Source organism: Aethina tumida, chromosome 1, assembly GCF_024364675.1.
Source record: "Aethina tumida isolate Nest 87 chromosome 1, icAetTumi1.1, whole genome shotgun sequence".
Lineage (NCBI taxonomy): Eukaryota > Metazoa > Arthropoda > Insecta > Coleoptera > Nitidulidae > Aethina > Aethina tumida.
The window spans coordinates 71,444,134-71,465,251 of NC_065435.1; the positions used below are offsets into that span (position 1 = coordinate 71,444,134).

Below are 21,118 nucleotides of genomic sequence, written 5' to 3' on the forward strand. Positions count from 1 at the left end.
AGATTATACTTCATGTAGTACGGTAAATAGTTATTACCTTACATTAATTTATTGTTTATTTTGTTTGTCATTACTACAATTAAGTGAATTAATTTTTATGAAATATTTATAAAAAAATATTATAAATATTTAGTAAAGAAAGAGTCCCTTGTTCAGTGTAAATATTATAGTTTGATTTTAGACACTTATCTTAATTTACTATACATTACAATTATTATACGACTGTTGACACTAAAATACATTAATTGAGCAATTAATTGTTTTGATGAATATAAAATAGATATGTATTTCATTGTAAATTGCTGACATTTTAATGTAATGTAATATTTAATATGATAGTGCTTCTTTATAAAAGTTTATAAATAATAGTATTTAGGTAACTTTTGTTTGGTTACAAGTATTATTAATTAATATTATTATATTACATAAATATTATAAATAAGGTTAAAATCCTAAGATTAGGGAATACAAACAATATTAGTTACTTGATTTACTTTAATATTATAAATAGAGTTTAAGTTTTAAATTAAAGAATACAGATATATATCTTTTTAATTTAAAATAAAATATGTTACATTATCCAAATAAAAACTTAAATGATTAAATTCACTAATAAGGCTGTAAGATATTACATTATTTTTAATTATGTTCACAAAACTTTGAAACATGTGAAGAAAATCATAAATAAGAAGAAATAATTTATGTCAATCATAATCTATATATTTCTTATTATCTTTGATATAAACCAATTTCCGCAACTATGTACTGTTATCACAACCATTAGTTATAAACAAACAAATGGTTAGTGTGGTGTAGGGCCTTAACCACATTACGTACGTAATGTATGTAAGTGCTTTGTGAAACACGTGCGGGAACTGTCTTCTATGATGTATCGATCTATACATGATTAAAGTGTGCCTGAAATAATGTACAGGGTAAGAATATATGTTGTTTCGATAAAAATTACTTTATTCTTGGCGTGTGTAACGAAAAATTAACGAATTCAAATTAGTTATTTTTTTGTAGTCTTATCCTGTTTATCAATTTTAAATGTGCCATTAAAAATTATCCGATGCAATAATTTTGGAAAATGGTTACTTCTTGTAGTTTGATCCCTCTTGGCGGATGCCTGGACCGCGTCCATTCAAAAACTATATGGTAAGATGATTGGATATAGTTTTAGCATAATTCTACAACAGTGTACTTAATGGCAAAGCAAATTCTCTTGAACCCGTTCTGTACATAAAATGTACGAAGATAAATCGCTAAAAAATAATTGTTTGTCAAATAAAAAATAATACAAAAAGAATTTATTTTTGTTCGATACTCGAGAAATCTGCAGTGTAGCTCGTTCTGTTTAGTATGTGCAGCAATGAACCGCAAATATGCATGAAATTAGGCCGGTGAGTTACATCCATTCTAAAATTTGATTATTTCAATTTTGCATTGTATACTATTAGTATGAAGTAATTTAATTTGGTAGCTTATAAACTTTAACAGATTTTGTATTGCTGAAGTTGGTCGGTTGATAACTATGCACTTTAGTTATCAACCGACATTCTAGTATATATATATCGTCATAGGATCGGTCGAAACTGACTTAGGCTCGGTTTTGTAAATTTAAGAGATGGGAACCCTATTAAATCAGATGTTGTCAGATCAGATTTTATGGCTTTTTTGTTAATTTCTTAGACATCTGGGAGACAGAGCTTCAGAATTACATTAAACTTCAGTAGTCTCGGGAAAATGGGAAGTTATATCATAAAAAAAATATACTTTTACACATGAGCCAAGAAATTCTTAGTCCTGTTGGATCATAAAAATTATTTTCAATTTCATTTAATTTATTATTTTAAATGCAAAAGCTCTTGTGACCTAGTTTAACCCAATAATTTCTAAATTTGGAAATATGTTATAGTTTTAAGACCAATATTTGTTGAATATGAATAGGTAATTACTATTTTTTAACCTGTTTTTAAATGAATTTTATCATTTATCATTTAGTTTTTTTTTTTATGAAAATACAAACGACAACTCTTGATAATCACTTCATTAAAAGGAATTGTAAAATAAATTAACCACTATATATTTGTATATAAAAAACACAGTGTTATAGTTTTTCCAGGAAATTATTTAAAATAATTTGAATATAATGTTTGTTTTTTTTTTTTGTTAAGAATGTTTCTGTTGTCTGATTTGTATTTGTATCTGCAAAACGTAGCTTGTTCTGGAATCGAGGTCACAATCAGTGTGAGCAGTATTTTAAGCAATGGTAAGAGATTTTTTAATGTACAAAGAAATAATTTCACTTTATGCACTCTAATTTATTGTGACCTTAATTAAATTGAAGGATATATTAAGTTATGGAATTCTACCTTTTAAATTGCATTCACATCTATATTAATAATTTATTGCATCTACACTACATATAAATTATTATTTCTGTGGTATTTATACCACACCAAGGGATTCAGAAGGATTCAGATGTGTATAAAATGATAATTTTACCATTAGAAAAGTTCTCGCATATACTCATAATATGTTCACATATTATTCCTTAAAGAACTTTGATAGATTTGATTTGTTGAATTCGCCAATTTGTTAGATAAATTTAAATAGAAAATATCTAGTTGAAATATTAATATTTATTTGAGTCACCCTGATTGTGAACTTCCAGAACCGGCTATCATATATTACTAGATTAGAATAACATGTCAAATACACAAAAGTAAAACAGTGTGAAATGTCCATTTACTGTTGTTAATTATAAGTAATAACGATAACTAACCAATAATAGTAGAAAATATTTCGCTCGACAAATACATTTTCTCTGTTTATTCAAGTACGCCAAAATAGATAACTAAAACATACCAATTAAAAATTTTAGTAGGTTGGCAAAAATAATTTGAATTATTTATTACAAAATTTTAATAAATGATATATAAAAAATAAAAAATATAAATAAAAATTGTTAGTTCATCAGAAACTGCTAAATAACACATTTTTATAATTGTATTAGTTTATTTTAGTATAATAGTCCGGCAGTAGTCGTTTAACATCTCACATTTCCATTTTCTATGATACCTTCTTTCCATCTTTGATATATCCTGGCGGATGGGCTCGTCACCTTTTTCACAATTTTTCAAAAAGTAATCTTGATAAAAATCTAGAAAATGAATTTTCAACTACATATTACACCCTATATAAGTTTGGATTAAACAAAATTTGAGATCTATTTTCTATTTGATTGTTTCCAATCAATTCCAAGCGTCTATTTGGTTGGCTCCAGGTATGAAATCAAATTGCGCATCTCCTAACCGGGAAACAAATATTCTCTCTTTAACAGTTTTATTCTACCTTCTCAGTTTACAGCCAAAATATAAATGATAGGCCTTTTGGATTAAAACTTTTTGCTACCACTTTGTTTTGGTTAGATAAAAGTCACTTCAGCACAAAAATAATCTTTAAAAGATAATTTGATAAGATAATTTTTTATTTCAAATTTACAATACCAACATTATATACCAGAAAGTTTTAATAAAGAATGTAATATTCTACATAAATTAAACAAAATTCTATCAACAATAGAACTTTTAAATTAGAAATGAAACTAATATCACCAAGTTCCTTTGGAAATTAATAAATTACATTTTTCCAATCAATAATCGGTCCCTCCCTGCTCTACGATCAGCTTCCGCCCTTCTTGGCATGCTTAAAATAATTGAATTAATCTCATTATTCTTCAAAATCATTTTAGAAGAAAATTTCTTTGAGGCGTTTGATGGTCCTAAACAATAGATAAATTAAGAATGAACCGATTAAAATATTTTCATTTCTACAAAATGTTGTTTATTTCTATTAAATAAATTAAAAATAAAATAAATTTAAAATATTGAACCTCATACTAACCACCTACGTCGCTATATATATATATATATATATATATATATATATATAAACATACTTGCTTGCAATAATATGGAAAACTTTTTTCCAAGAAAAAATATATATATATATATATATATTATATTATAAATTATAGTTCCGTTTTTTAAATATTTGGCGTTCTCTTGTGGATTGAACACCTATTTATACTGTCTGCTGGAGTAAATGATAGGTGTACGAACACGGGTGATACACAACAGAAATGCACTTGAGTTTGATAGGTTTATTAATCACTGTGGATTGAAATGGAAGCTGATCCAAATGGAGGAGTACGGACGAGAGTTGACTGGGCCGTGATTGAGGCGGATGACAGACTGAGAGAGCGAGTCAGGGCGCTAAGGCTATTTAAAGGGTGTCCAGGCACTTCCACATCTGGTGGGCCTTCGTGAAACACGCACTTTCTAACGTCTCAAATGTGTGCCTCAAAGGAAAGCACTTTCCACATCTGGCAAGTCCTCTCGGTACTCCACATCTGGCGAGGCTTCCCGGAATACAAAGTTCAAAACATCATAAAATCTAACAAACGCTAAAGAACCCAGCAAAACACAATTCGAGGAATTTCCGTGGGGCATGGGCCCTACAAATATATGTTGATATTTGTGCCGAGAATGTGCCATTAATTTGTATGTATATTTGCAATGTGAAATATATAAAATGTCAGAATAAATAACATTGGTGTGTAAAATCAATTCTCAATGCGTAAAACAAAAATTATTCATATTTAGTCTATAATATTCAAACTAAACGATTTAAATTTACCATTTTTTTGTAACATTTCTCACATTTCGTTAAAAAATAATGAAATTGTTGTTTGATATGATTGTTATTGTACTGAAATCTTCAACGTTTTGCCCACCAACATTGTAATGTAAATTATAAAACAGATTTTGAGATTTCAGTTGTTTTTCAGAACTTGTCGGGTTTCGATGGACACTATAATAAAAAAACACAGTGACCAGGGAACACCTTAATATTTTTAAATTATTGCAATAAAACCAAAAATTAATATGAAAATACAATGGATTAATAAAAACAAGTGTTTTTTACTAATTAAATAAAAAATATATTGTAAAATGATTACAACCCCGTCAAAAATTAAAATAGAAACACCCTCCAAATACCCAAATATTTATTATTATGTGTATGATAATAATTATGCCATATTATTTATTTTATTAAAAACTAATATCCGGACTGACCGCCCTGCATCGATTTTACGTATTCAATATCAAATTCTCGGGTACGTTTCGATCCAAATTTCGCCACACACCCTGTTTCGCCAAAATTATTTGCTTGTGGTCTCCATAATGGTTTTGATGATTCATAAGATTCCATACTTTTTCTAATGGACTAAGCTCAGGGGAGTTTGCTAGCCAAAGTAAAATGCTTATTTCATTCTCTTCGAATGCTTCGCAGTATGTGGTCTATCGTTATCCTGCTGAAAAATGGAATTTGAGCTCATATTAGTTAAATATGGCCTACAATGTGATTAGTTTCCAGGTCCTCTTCAGATACATAACCTTCCAGAATCTGGGTGGTAGCAAAATCTTGACTCATCAGAAAAGAAAATAAGGCTCCAATCATCAGGAGTCCAATTAAGATGTTTTTGTGCCCAAGCTTAACGAGTACCGCGATTTCCAGGGAGCAATCGGGGTACCCTTAAAGGTCATATCTGAAATATACCTTGCTCTCAGACATGGTTTCTGACGGCTTGAACTGACACAATCACATAGTGGATTCTAAGAAGCTTTAGTATTAACTCGGGACTTGTTATTTCCGGGTGACTCCGAGCTAGGGGTAGTTGCAGTTACCCTACTGCGGTCAAGATGTCTTTCTTTTACGTCGTTTTATTCATTGTAATGTCTCTACTATCTGCTTATAACACTGACAGATGTGTCCATTTGACGAACCACTTCTCGTTGTGATGACCCACCCTCTATCATCCCAAATGTTCTTAATTTTTGTTTGTCACTTATCTTGCCTTTCCATAATAATAAAAATATTTTTATAAAAATTTGATAATATTGGATGGATAACACAAGATATACTAAATTGTATCGTTTAACGGGTGCCCAGGAATATGATAAATACTAAAAAAATATTTGGATTCAAAAATGTGTTATACAATGTGTTCTTTTATATTTAGTGTTATTCTATAATTTATAAATTAAATTATTTTTTAATTAAGTTTAATTCGATTTTTCTGGATGTTCCCTAGACACCGACTGTGTGTAATTTACTATTTACTATTTTACTTTAATTAATACTGATGTATTATTATTAACGGATGTATTTAAGGAATTTCCTAATAAATGCCATAAAAGTTATAAATTAGATACTGCACAGAATTATACATTGTCAGGATATTTTTGAGACGTCTTCTTATATTATACTCGATGCACGTTTGAATTAATTCAAGATGTCTATATAGTATTGTTTTTGGAAAAACAGAAAGGCGGACTCAGTCAATGTTCTCATAGATGTGTGACTGCCAATAATAAGTATATAAAGGACGATTACTATCCAGAAAATCCAAGTTAATTTTTAATGTACTTTGATGTTAATAATTTATAGGGATAGGCAAGGTCAGCCTTTATCCAGTAGAAACTTTGAATGGGTTGATGTTACAAATGATTTCGATGTTTTACAAGTTATTGATGATTCAGACATCGGACATGTTCTAGAGGTTGATTTGGATTATCTTGCACGATATATATGTATGTACATACATTCCGATTTACCATATATCCGCAAACTGCAATACCACCAAATTCAAAATTACCTAAATTACTTACTATTTTACATCCTAAGAATAAATACATCATTTATTATCGAAATTTAAAGTAAATAATTCGTTTTGCGCTTATTTTGACAATAATCCACAGAATTTAATAAACTAAACCATATATCGAATTGAATAGGGAAGTCCGGGGTAAGATGGGATACTTAATAGAACAAACGTCATAATATGAAAATCAAACTGTTTATTAAAAATCTCTTACAACAAAAGCAACAATTATAATTTTAATTAACATAATTATAATCTTTTATGGTGCTAAATCACATATTTTTTTGGCAAATAGGAACTAAATGACACATGTCAAATATCCCGTCTTGCCTCATGATCGGGACAACGTTCACATATATGTGCCTCTTCATCGTTATCGTCTATGTTACACTTGCTCAGGAATTATGGGCCCAGCCATGGCACATGTTACAAATAACCCATTCTTCAGTGGACTGTGAATATAAGTACCCCGAATATATACAAGGACACTCATTGTCATCGTCTTGAGATCAACTAGTATCCTTGTCACTTTCTTTTTTGCGTCTTTTGTTTGTATTCTTTTTTTCCGGCTTTTTTTTCAGGACTTTTATTGTCAGGTTTCTGGCTGAGGCTCATTTGTTCCGCATCTACAGGATCGGATCAGCAGAAATATCTTTTTGTGCTTCAGATGGTAGAGATTCGATGATTGGTGTTCCAACAGAGTGGACGATATTTGTTGGGTTGACTCAAAAGTGGCCCCATACACATATGGGGCAAAACGGGATACTATCCCATTATGCTCCGACTTTTCGCCCTAATAGACATATTTTGCAAAAGAAACAACAGTTCTAACCTACTAAATTATTCTCCGAAAATGCAATTTAAAATTCGTTAGTTTTACACTACTACAACAAGTATGTGGTAAAATATTGCAATAGTACTGATACCTACCTTGTTGCACATCGATTCAAAACAGATAAATCCTCCAAAAACCTTGGAAAAACAATGGAAAACGTTCTAAAATATCGAAGAATTAAACTAGGCTGGTCGTTATGGTGCCAAAAATTTAGTAGTTCGTTTTTTCACACTCGCAACATCATCCACGAAAAGAACTGTTTGACATCACCTAAACAGAATGGGCTAAAATTCTACAGGAAACAATACAAAAACTTGTTGCTTCCATGTCAAGAGAATGCCAAGCAATGTTAGAAACTCTCTGATATAACAAAATATTAAATTAAATAATTGTGTTTATATTTTTTATTTAAAATAAATAATAAAATATTATTTTTTCCCAGTCTCAAAAAAATATATTTTTAAATAATATCAATATTTGATTAAATTTTAGTAATAATATGCCAAACGTGTGCTTCTCAAAATAAATATTAAAGCTTTTTATTATTTCTTTGTATTGTTGTATATATAATAAAATAAGTTTAACATAACTTGAATCTTTTTATCTTAATATAGTTTTGCAGTTTTTAATGATAATTCTATAATTTGTCTGGAACTGCGTTTTTAATTTAAATGTGTGTTTGCAGTGTCATTACTTAAATAAAGAGGTTAGTTTTATTAAGCATTGCATAGTCTGTATGTATATAATACATATTACTTAATAATACGCTAAACGTACGTTTGTAAACATGTAAACTTATTTATCGTAGTAATTAATGGATAATATTAAATAATATTATTAATTATAATGATAATATACCCATTTGTTTTCATTTCAGTTACTAAATTACATCGATGGAAATTATTTTCAACCTCCAATTAATCAACAATTCGCGCCAAATTTTAATCACTGGTAAGTAAATGTTCATTCAAACTTTCTTAACCGTTTCATACGGATTTTTATTGTATGGCAATAAACAAAACGAAATTACCACCGCAGATTAGAGTATTATTCGTCTAATTTTTGATGGCAATTATTTTATGAAGTTAAATTGCTGTTGAGTTTCTGTTTGTGTGTCTTTTGGTGTTTCTGTGATTTACCTGAAAAATGGTGCTGAAAAGATAGTCATGCATTGAAGTCACAGGTGCGTCAGGTGGCGGTTGTCTTACAGGTGGAAGGAAGTTTTATTAATTTATCATACGAATATTTTGTTATAAATGTTGTAAACCCCATTAGATAGCTGAAATAAAATCTGGGTGTGTACGTAAAAATGCGAACAAGGAGGTGAGTTTACATGTTTACATTTTTTTGGAGGTTAGGATTTATTTAGCGGTTGTTTGTTTCGTACAATATATGATCAAGGAACGGTTGGAAGTAATTTTCTTAAATATGCGGAGTAACTTTATTGTTTTCCAGTTGGAAATGATTTTAAGAAATGCTTCTATTAAACATTTTTTATAATTTTGTTTTAAAAGCCATCCCGCAAAAATTATGTCACAAACTTTAAATGGATGTTGTATAGTCTAAAATATTATGAAAACAGTCGTGGACATATAAATAGCACATTTTACATTATAATATCTAAATTAATTAAAATGAATTGGAAAAATATAAGCACATGTTATGTTTTATCCTATTTTGTAAATTTTACAAAATAAAATAGATTTATTTAAACACTATTAAAAAATTAAACTAAATTTAAAAATATTGTGACACATTAATAGCACACTTTAAAAATATTGTATTTTAAAATTATGAAAAAATTAATATTTTATTATTTTACACCTACTAATCTAAACTGGGTACTATATCTGAGCTTTGAACAGGCCAATATAAAACAGGAAAAAAATATACTCACTGGCAAAGAAATTGCGACACCAAGAAGGAGGTGTTGAAATATAATTTTTCTTTTGGTAAATCATATGTTATATTGTTATAGCAAGGAGTAAACGATTAAAATTTGGTAATGTTTGGTATAGGTTTTCTCACATTGTATCCAATATCGATGTTTAGTCATATTAAAATGCCTACAGCGCCAATGTCCAAAATCGGAGAAGAATAGGCACCGGACGTCGAAGGAGCATAGATATGGTTCAAGATCGACGACTAAGACTTACGGCATCCAGAGACCGATTTTCGACAACTAGATCTTTGGCTGATAAGTGTCCCAATGGTTTACCACCGTATAATGTTATTTGGACTGCAGCATTATCGGTCCCATCTTATGCTATCTCTGACCGCTGAGTATCGAAGGCAACGACTACAGTGGTGTAGATATTGAGCGACACGTACTATCGCGTTCATAAGTGGTCTGCCACTTCATTGACGTCAGGCCGAGACGGCAGTGCACGGTAATACAGAATGTGACCGTTTACGGCCTGATGTCATTGAAGTGGCAGACCATTTATGAACGCGATAGTACACCGATCAGTGGGCATTATGGTATGGGGTGCGATTGCTCATGGAACTAGTATTTAGTCTTTCAGTAATATAATGTTCTGCCCCATGTTGCCAGAGTTGGTTTCAACTTTTTTGAGACCCATGTGAATCTGATGCCATGGCTAGCCAGATCCCCCGATCTTTCAATCATAGAACATGTTTGGGATATGATGAGTAGAAAGCTAGGAAATTTACCCCAGCCTCCAGTATAACCTCGATAGTCAAACACATTATTAACTAAATTATTTAAAAAAATCTAAAATGTTTGACATTTTATTTCCAAATTTTAATCATTTACTTCTTGCTATATTATTTATGTGGCAATTTCTTTGTCACTGAGTATAGTTATAATTCTGCTATTTATGCTACATTTTATTTTTGAGTAAATAATCCTCACAATCTAGTAAAAACTATACCAATAAAATGCATATACTAGTAAATTTTATTTTTGTTGTTAATTAAATAGTGAAAGTGTACTATTTCTGTGACCACGACACTGTATATTTAATATTTGTTGGAATATTGACATAAACACGTTCGCACACCTTTTTAAGCGGGCATCCAACGGCGCGGCTCGTCTAGGCTAGGCTCGGCTCGGCTCGGCTCGTCTAGGTTAGGCTCGGCTCGGCTCGGCTCGTCTAGACTAGGCTCGGCTCGGCTCGTCTTTCCCCATTCCCACGACTCGTGGATTGCCAAGTCACGAGCCAGGTTCGCCGAGTCCCGCGCCGTGGGATGTCGGCTTTATTTATGGTTTGGCGCATGATTTGCAACGATCCACCCGTTCGCGTTTTCTTCGCGTCGCATCGAAGAAAGCGCGCAAACTAGTGTTCGCAAATTGGGACGGGTTAATTACTAAAAACCGTTTGGAGAAAGTTGAAAGTATATATTATTGAAATTATTATATTATAATATATACGAAAAATATGAATCGTGGAAATAAGCATTCACAACATAATTAAATGAAAACACAGTATGCGTGCGAAGAAATTGCACAAAAGAAAAAAATAATCTTTAAGAATGAAAAAAGGAAATAGAAATATATTTTTATACGTCAAGAACCGCTTCTTTGCATATTTCGTATATGTACACATACAGTCGAACCATAATTTGCCAGGAAAAAAAATCGGGTTATAAAGACTTCAAGTTATCAAGTAAAAATTACACATAATTTTCACCCTGGACTGAACCAAAGTATATACATATGTATATGTATAATATATGTGTAACACGTACGAAAGTCCTAAATGTGTATTTATTTATCAGGCATGTATGATTTATTTTGAAACCTATAATATATGTAATACATAATACAATCAATATTACTATTTTTAGAGCAAATTTAACTATTCCACTGGATTAAACACCTCCTGGGTATATACTAAATTTCATAAAAAATTATGTATATTGATAATTCTGTAGAAAAAAAATCAAATATTCTTCGTATGAAATTTTTATAAATTTATTTTTTTGTGATTAAGTAGTCTATAGTTTAAACTGTCAAAAATAGCTCAAATTAACTTATATTTTCAACAATATTGGAATATTATGCTAATAAAACTCTACTAGGTATACTCTCTAATTATACTATATTATAATACTCTTAAAACGCAAATATTCGTAAATTCGTGGTAGAATTAATGAATCATATGGAATTTCCGCGTCACACTCATAACAAACAAATATAAAGAACCATGAACTGCCGAAAAATATATTTTAAATGCACTGAATTGAACGGTGAATTGATGTTAGTAAATAAAATTTGGGAATTAAGAATTAGTATATGTATAGCATTTAAAGTATCATTATAATCATTATAATTGAAAAAAAAAGTTTGTCAAAATCAAAACAATACAAATTATATGTGGGTAACTTGCTTCCACACTGTTATAATAAATGAAGATTTCATATTTTTTTAACAAAAATCCTATTTTACATATGGGACATATGAATAGTAATAAAAAATAAATATTTGTAAAAAATAATAATTTGTTATAAGTTTGATTATAATATTTTTAATTTATAGGTATAATATTTTACACACTAAATAAGAAAAAATGAATGATTCTTTCTAATTTTGAACAAACATAAATATTTCTTACAGTTCTTCCAAAAATAATACAGTATATACATATACACACAGACGATCAAATTGTTCTCGATGTATGCCACAAAATTATCGAGAACAACACAAGCGCATTGTTAGCTCCTACTCTATGTATTCGTATATTTCATCTACGCGGTGTCATAAGGCCAACGATTAACGCTTAGCCTAAAAATATTCTATATTCAAAACAAACAATTCTAATATCTGTTGAAAATCTATAATTGATTATAATTACTGGTAAGTTTTATATATGTGTGAAATTTATTAAATAATATTTATTACACGAAAAGGACTTTGGATTTAAATACACAACAACTAATGAAATATCATTTTTTTTTGCCCTAGCCCGCGGCCCGGGACTCTAGTGGTTGACTCGCCGTAGAAATAATATTCAAAGATTTGCCATGAATATATATATATATATATATATATATATATATATATATATATAGATGGGTGTCATTATTAATCAGATTCTTTCCTGAGTGAATTACTACAATAAACAACAGTTATCGATTATAAAGTAAAAAACATTTACATGAAGATTTATAAGGTGACCGATTATTTTTTGTTCAAAAAGAGTACACTTTGCAAGTATTTCATAGGTGAAAAAAAAAAAAAATAATAAAAAACGATAAAAACTTTATTTTCTTTTAAAAACATATTTTTCTTCGGAGTGGATTTTTTTGCAAGATGAGGATGTTCGTCTAATAATGTAGCCACATCCGAACAACTTTCATTTTGCATATTAAATTTGACTATTAAGACGGCAGATAATGTTTTTACAGAAAGTTGCGACTCCTCACTGCTCCAATAATCATTACCTAGTGAAAATACCCTTTCAACAGCAGCATTAGTGCCCAGACAACATAAGGAAATTTCTATTAAAACTTTTAAATTTTCATGTGGGATATGTTCTACTCTAAACTGCCGAAAGATTTCTACCCATCTTTTGTCAAGTTCTATTTTCTCATCGTTCCATTTCTTCAATTTTTCTTCATTTTCATAAATTTATTCTTCGAATTTCTTCAAAGAGAAAATTGTCATTAATAACAATATATTTTATTTCCTTCATTACAAATTCGGCTGCTGAAGAAACTTCTTTCCATTCAATTTTATTATTTAATTAATAAAATTGAATGGATATATTTAATTAATAAAATTGAAATAAAATAATCTAAAAAAATATTTTAGAAATACAAATGGGTATAAAATTATACAAATGAGTACTTTCAGTCTACAGGATTTGAAAAGAGTACGGTTTGCGAAAAAGAGTACAAAACTCAGTAAATGAGTACAGTTGGTCACTTTAACATTTAGGTCTAATTTGATTAAGTGATATATGACAGATTAGTCAGAATTAATTAATGAACTTGTTGTGTAAAAAGTGGCAACAAAATTAAAGGTTTTTTATTGTGTACTTTGCTGTAACATTTTACCTGTCATTTGTTTGAATCTAATATTAAATATTATCTAACATCAAGTGATATTTTACTGTTTTTTCTATAACATTATTTCATACCAAATATTATTATAAATTTCAAGTATTTTAATATCTTCGGTGATTGGGTTATAAATTTTATAGTATATATTATTTTGTTGATGTTTTTCATACACACTATCTTACATAATGCTTAAATTATCTAGCTAATTTGTTAATTATTTTAACCACATTAGGTTAGGTTAGAGGTACGAAATAGCTTTTTTTATATCTAATGGTTTAATCTATAAACAGTTCAATCAATCTATGTACAAACTAAATTTGTGCATAAACTTTAACAAATAATTGCATGTTATAACAACCATTATATATTAGGACAATCAAATCAGTGAAAAATATAAGTGTTCTCAATATTTAACTACTTATAATAACCAACGTCAATAAAACTCCTTTAATTAATAAGAATGACAAAAAGTAAGATAAATTATTAAAATATTTATTTCCACTTTAAATAATTATTTCTGAACAATAATACTAAGTTTATAAATAAACAGAAAGTAATTTATCTAACTAAAAAATGACGATAAACAAGAAACTTTGCTAAGGTATTTTCTGGGTAAAGTGTTTATTATTTTACAGATGTTACCTATTTTATAATCTAAAAAAATGTTTTAGAAATACAAATGGGTATAAAATTATACAAATGAGTACTTTCAGAGTACAGGATTTGAAAAAAGTACGGTTTGCGAAAAAGAGTACAAAACTCAGTAAATGAGTACAGTTGGTCACTTTAACATTTAGGTCTAATTTGATTAAGTGATATATGACAGATTAGTCAGTATTAATTAATGAACTTGTTGTGTAAAAAGTGGCAACAAAATTAAAGGTTTTTTATTGTGTACTTTGCAGTAACATTTTACCTGTCATTTGTTTGAACCTAATATTAAATATTATCTAACATCAAGTGATATTTTACTGTTTTTTCTATAACATTATTTCATACCAAATATTATTATAAATTTCAAGTATTTTAATATCTTCGGTGATTGGGTTATAAATTTTATAGTATATATTATTTTGTTGATGTTTTTCATACACACTGTCTTACATAATGCTTAAATTATCTAGCTAATTTGTTAATTATTTTAACCACATTAGGTTAGGTTAGAGGTACGAAATAGCTTTTTTTATATCTAATGGTTTAATCTATAAACAGTTCAATCAATCTATGTACAAACTAAATTTGTGCATAAACTTTAACAAATAATTGCATGTTATAACAACCATTATATATTAGGACAATCAAATCAGTGAAAAATATAAGTGTTCTCAATATTTAACTACTTATAATAACCAACGTCAATAAAACTCCTTTAATTAATAAGAATGACAAAAAGTAAGATAAATTATTAAAATATTTATTTCCACTTTAAATAATTATTTCTGAACAATAATACTAAGTTTATAAATAAACAGAAAGTAATTTATCTAACTAAAAAATGACGATAAACAAGAAACTTTGCTAAGGTATTTTCTGGGTAAAGTGTTTATTATTTTACAGATGTTACCTATTTTATAATCTAAAAAAATGTTTTAGAAATACAAATGGGTATAAAATTATACAAATGAGTACTTTCAGAGTACAGGATTTGAAAAAAGTACGGTTTGCGAAAAAGAGTACAAAACTCAGTAAATGAGTACAGTTGGTCACTTTAACATTTAGGTCTAATTTGATTAAGTGATATATGACAGATTAGTCAGTATTAATTAATGAACTTGTTGTGTAAAAAGTGGCAACAAAATTAAAGGTTTTTTATTGTGTACTTTGCAGTAACATTTTACCTGTCATTTGTTTGAACCTAATATTAAATATTATCTAACATCAAGTGATATTTTACTGTTTTTTCTATAACATTATTTCATACCAAATATTATTATAAATTTCAAGTATTTTAATATCTTCGGTGATTGTATGAACAATAATAAAAAAAGATATATTACTTATTATTAATATATATTAATATTAATTGTAAGTATTCTCAATAACAGTTGAATATGATAAAATGTTGAATGCTGCATTGTATATAAAACATGTCGTTTATTTCTCAAATAAGTATCCGAGTATCGCGGGATGGTTTATCTTGACCACGGTATTTTCCCGTTTTGTGGTAAAAATGCGTCCTTCATTGGAATCTATTTTTCCTAAAATTTGTAACCCTTTTTCAATTGAACTGAGACCTTCGGTTAAGTTTGCAATTGTCACTTTTCTGATTCAGCTGGGTCTAAAGAATCAGTTTGTTCAGTAACTTGCCCATGCTCACGCATTTTATAAGCTCATCAACTGTCAGCTCTTGATTGTGCGAATTCAATCAATAATTCTGGAACATCATCACCAATCACCTCTAAATTTAACACAACATCGACAACCTTTTTCACACTTCATTCAAAGTTTTCTGTGAGTTAAATAAGTATATTTAACAGTTTAGATAAAACTTTATTTTCTACAATTTACACTGTTCAATATAGATGCTTTATGTACAATAATTTCTGCTAGACTGCCAACCACCCCCTTGGATGGGCCTATTTAAAATAGGGAATGTTTACGTTAACCCCATTAAGGGATACTCTTAATAAGTGGACGAAAACATTCCCATGCCTAAACCACGAAGAGATAAGATAACTAACTATATACAAAACTATATCTAACATAAACACTAATATAAACACTAATACATTTAACTTGTGAAATATCATTCCAAGCTTGTCACTTAGGGATAAGATTAGTGCCTAACTAATATACAAACTATATCTAACGTAAATATTAATAATACACATAACTCACGGCACTGGTTAGAAAAATATTGAACTTAAACTCAGTTCTACATTGTAATCGCTTTTTCGACTTTTTATTATTAGTTAAATTGTCATAATAAATTAAATATTAAATAAATTAAATATTTTGGTAAACAGAATTATTATTAACTCGGTTTGGGGTTTTCAAGAATTTCTGTAATATCTGACGAAACAATTAGAAATCAGACTTTTTACAAACTTGACATCTGGAAGGAATAAAGTAGGTGGTGACTTAAACCTTATGGAACAAAACGTCTCTTTTCTACCCTTATTAACACTGTTGCCAAATTAATTTACCTGTTTTCCTTCATTGTGAAATCTTAATCGAAAACATGGTACACGGTTTAAAAAATCTTCTGGCAATTATTCTTGATCTTATAGAGCATTCTCTATTATTTAATATGCAAAAACATATATGTGATCAAGGAAAAACGTTTTGGGCAAACAAAATAACTTCAAAATCTATGCATTAGCCGACTATTCTTCAAATATAACAAAACTCGACAGAAAGCATTGTTTTAAAATCTTTAAGTTACTAAAATTTATAGTGAAAATTAAAATGACATTAGTGATAATATGTAACAATTGTTGATAGTTATAGTTTCATTCATCTCATTGTGCAAGATGAGTGATTTGATGAGAGATGTGCATGTTGATATGCACATGTTAATATATAAAAAATATACAAAATTCTAAACAACCAATCTAAAACTATAAGTGTCTGTACAATTATTGCCTGGTTTATTTATGCAAGCCAGAAATTGATAGACATTTTTTATTCAAAAATAGTGAAAACCCGATGAAATCTATCGAATAGTCAATTGCAGTGTGAAGTTGAAAACAGTTCACATTTAAGGTTTTTAAAAAAACATTGTGATTATTGTTTAATCATTTTAGAATTCTAAGAGAAATCGTCCTAAGATAAAAAATCTTCACAATGCTTTTGCTAATATAAAAAGCCAGAGGAGTTAAGTAAGGGGGTGGGTAACCATACCATATTTTTGAAATTTTGTTATCCAATCTTGTTGAGATCAAATTTTGTCATCATCTCTTTGATTTGTTAAATCTTTGATCGAAAGAAATCGTTTAACATAAGCAAACAGATAATACATAATTGTTACTGTTCACTATTAACAGTTAAGTACTGGTAAAAAATAATGAACCAATAATTTCTTGAGGAGACATTACACATAATACCGTTTTTAAATATGAGATTATGTTTTGAGAGTTTTAAAACTGCGGTAAACAAAATTCAAAAATATTCTTTGAATGCACACGTAATGTTTGTTAATTAATTATTTAATATAAAATTCTTCTATGCTCAATCTGGATGCTACCAAAACAGGTCGATAATTAAAAATTATATTATAAATAAAATATATACAGTACTGTATACTACAGTTTTTGTCATGCTATTTTGTAATATTTTTATAAATATTATAGTAAATGTGCATGAATTTGGGTTTTTGTAAAAATTAAGTTCAAAAAATTTCTTTTATGCTCTATTTTTTAAATTGTAAACACCCCAAGTGAACAATTATTATCGATTGCGGGTAAAGTTTATTTTATTTGTTAATTTTTTTTTTATGAATAATGTATCCTTTTACTATTATTTTATTTATTTTAATATAATAATTTTACGTTTGTGTTGCCAGTTAATAAAAGTTCCAATATAAGTAGAAAATGATGATTTTTGGAAAACTTGAGTAATTGTTTAATTTTGTTATCAGTGATTTACGTTTCGTAATACAATCATATTTTGTTTATATATAAACTAGACATTGATTTCTTAAACCTTGTTTATATCTAAAATAAACAGGGTTTTCTTAAGCCGTTTATCACTAGTATTGCCAGTTGACCATTGGGAAAAAATTGCCTTCCTTAGAATACTGATAAAATATACTTGGTGTCAGACATCTGAATATCATTGATTAGTCAATAGTTTTTTGATCCATTCTACTCATTCAGGTTTAAAAAGTGGTGGTGAGAATTAGTTGAATGTGTGTGTTTTCACAATGGTCACGTAATGCAACTGAAAGTGGGATATCAAATGACTTGTTTAGACTAGGAATGATTCTCCCTGAAAATTTTGTTCCATCACTATTTTACAAACCTATCAGTTAGTTGTGGCGCTCTTGACCATAGACTTATTAAGTTAATAAGTTAATAATATTAACCTATGGACTGGGTATTAAGGAGAGAAGCGTGTGTCCAACATAGTGAAAGAGATACTAAAAGGAAAACATTGTTATTTGTCTTATGGTTGAATAGTTTTCTGTATAATAAAATTTTTTTAATTGTGAATTTATCAGAGTAATACATCAGTTACAATTAATTACAAAATTATTTATAATTTAGTGGTAAGAGCATATATATGTTGCGAATCACGACACTTATTTATATTTTTAAAAACTTTTATTTTACTTATACAAATATGATTACAATTTAGTTTGAAGTACAGTTTATAGAATGAAAACAATTGATGGAATGAATACAATTAATAGAATGCTAAAAAGAATGCTAATTGGAATAGGAATGAATATGATACAGTAGGGTACTCCTATTTATAAACTATCTTAACAAAGAAAATATATTTTACAAACTAAGATGTTCTAATTCTAGAGTATGTCCTTGCAACTAAGAAATATTTAACAATGCACAAAGAAGTATTATATTTCTAATGCGCAGATAAATAATATAATGTGCTTATCTATCGGATATAACAACTCCCCGTTTTAAAAGAGTTTTATTCTATTGAAGAATAAAAATCAAAAAAAATAAAATTATAAAGTTATAAAGGAGTTTTATAATAGTTCATAAAAGTTCATAATTTAAACTGGCACAAATTTAACACTTGTTATTGTCGTTAAATATCACTTCGGAAAGTTCGTTTTGTTCAATGTTAGGATCGCGCACTCGTGAAATGGAGGGACGTCTTCGTTGCGATCTTGAAAGAAGGGGTTGAATCCTTGTTGTTGGTCCAAACGGTGGTGGTGGAGGTTGATTTGAAGAGGTGATTCGATTTATGATGGTCCTTCTTCTTCTTATTTTACAGAATATGTAGATAATTATGATAGTAACAATAATGGTTACTGACAGGTAAGTGAACCATGGCCAATGTTTGGTGATGATGGTTTCGTTGATAAGGTCATCAAGCTGGTCTTGATATTGATTCAATTTTGTTTCTGCTACTTTAAGTTCATCTAGGTTGAATTTGTTAATTTTCAAAGGTTTTAATTTCGGAAGTTTTTCTTGTTTTGGCAGATGTAGGCAACATTCAAAAGGTATTTGTGGAGTTATTATGACATCTGTATAATTGGATTCTGCTTTTTCATAGTTGGACGAAATTTTGACTTCGCCTATGTATCCGGTACACATTGGTTTTAATTGGATAATGACATTAGTTTTGGTGTATTCAATTTCAGTTGGAGTATTGGCACATGTAATAGTGATAGATATAGGATTACTAGTCACTATTAACCATTTATTAGTATTTAGAGGTTGAATATTGTAGTCTTGGTAATCAAAGGTTGAAACTACACATGTTTCTGGAATTTTTCTTGGATTCATCAAAATTTGAGCTTCACAAATGGCATTATTATCCACAGGATATAGAACAATGTTTTTACATATTTTCGTCTTTGTGTCTATATTTTGACATTTATCTATGTCATTTGTTACTGCATACTGTCGATTAAAATCGGATGTGATTAGGTATTTATGGGAATTTAGGATAGTATGGAAAAGTTTAGTTCGATCATCTTTTAATGGAAGGGAAAATAAGTGATACAGCTTAAACGAGTCTATTTGGACTGTTGGGATATTTAGTACAAAAATTACTTTAGAGTTCGATTGATATGCATCTAATTTAATAATGTTTAAAAATTTTGGAATGTTTTCTTTAGTGTTATCTAAAGGTAAGCTATCTTTTCTTAATTCTGAATTTATCTTTGAGAGTTCATCTAAAAGGTTTAGAGGTTGTATTACAGAAGGATGCACAATATTTATTTTCGCGAAAGTTAAACTATTTATAATATCGTCAAGTTCTCCATTGATAAAAATAAAAGATTCTAATAATTGTTCGCAGAGATTGAAAACTTTAATTTTCGCTTCAAGTAGATTCATATTGTCGGTTATGTTAGAGACCATAATATCAATAATTTTTATATCATTGTTAAACGTTTCTTCGTCAATTTGGAGTTTTTGAATAGTATAATTGAAATTTTTAATTGTTGAAGTAGTAATTAGTATTTGATTTTTCATTAAGTTTTCAATATGTTTTTCATCTTTTTCGATTTGGTTAATGCATTTATCATAATATTCACCATCTGATGCGTCTAAGTTTCCTGAGATGGTTTTCCAAACGGCACCAATACCATTAATTAATCCTCTTCTATTTCTTTTCGAATAATGTTCTGTGTCTAATTTAATTTCGTTAAATTTGTCTTTAATTTGTTTAATAATTCTATCCAATACAAGAGTGTGAGGTCTAATTTCAGCAACAAAGTATAACATTCGTGCATACTGAGTATCTAAGGAGTCTTTTAAAGTTTGTAAAATTATTTCGTTTCTATCAAAAGCGTCTTTTATAAAGTCAATATTTCTGTACACAATTAATTTCCATTGATCATTCGAGATCTTAATATTTTGTTCGTAGTGATAATATATTCCTAG

At 28.6% G+C, this 21,118-nt stretch overlaps 1 protein-coding gene across 4 annotated transcripts in view; it reads left to right on the plus strand.

The window, feature by feature from the left end:
• The first annotated feature begins 1,321 nt into the window (after positions 1 to 1,321).
• LOC109604799 (uncharacterized) overlaps positions 1,322 to 21,118 on the plus strand; it is a 47,271-nt gene continuing 27,474 nt past the window's right edge. For all 4 annotated transcript variants that reach the window (XM_049962336.1, XM_049962337.1, XM_049962339.1 and 1 more), the window contains exons 1-2: positions 1,322 to 1,403; positions 8,446 to 8,519. In XM_049962336.1, coding sequence (XP_049818293.1) covers positions 1,386 to 1,403; positions 8,446 to 8,519 — 92 coding nt within the window. In that variant the 5' untranslated portion in view covers positions 1,322 to 1,385. The remainder of the gene's footprint in view (positions 1,404 to 8,445; positions 8,520 to 21,118) is intronic.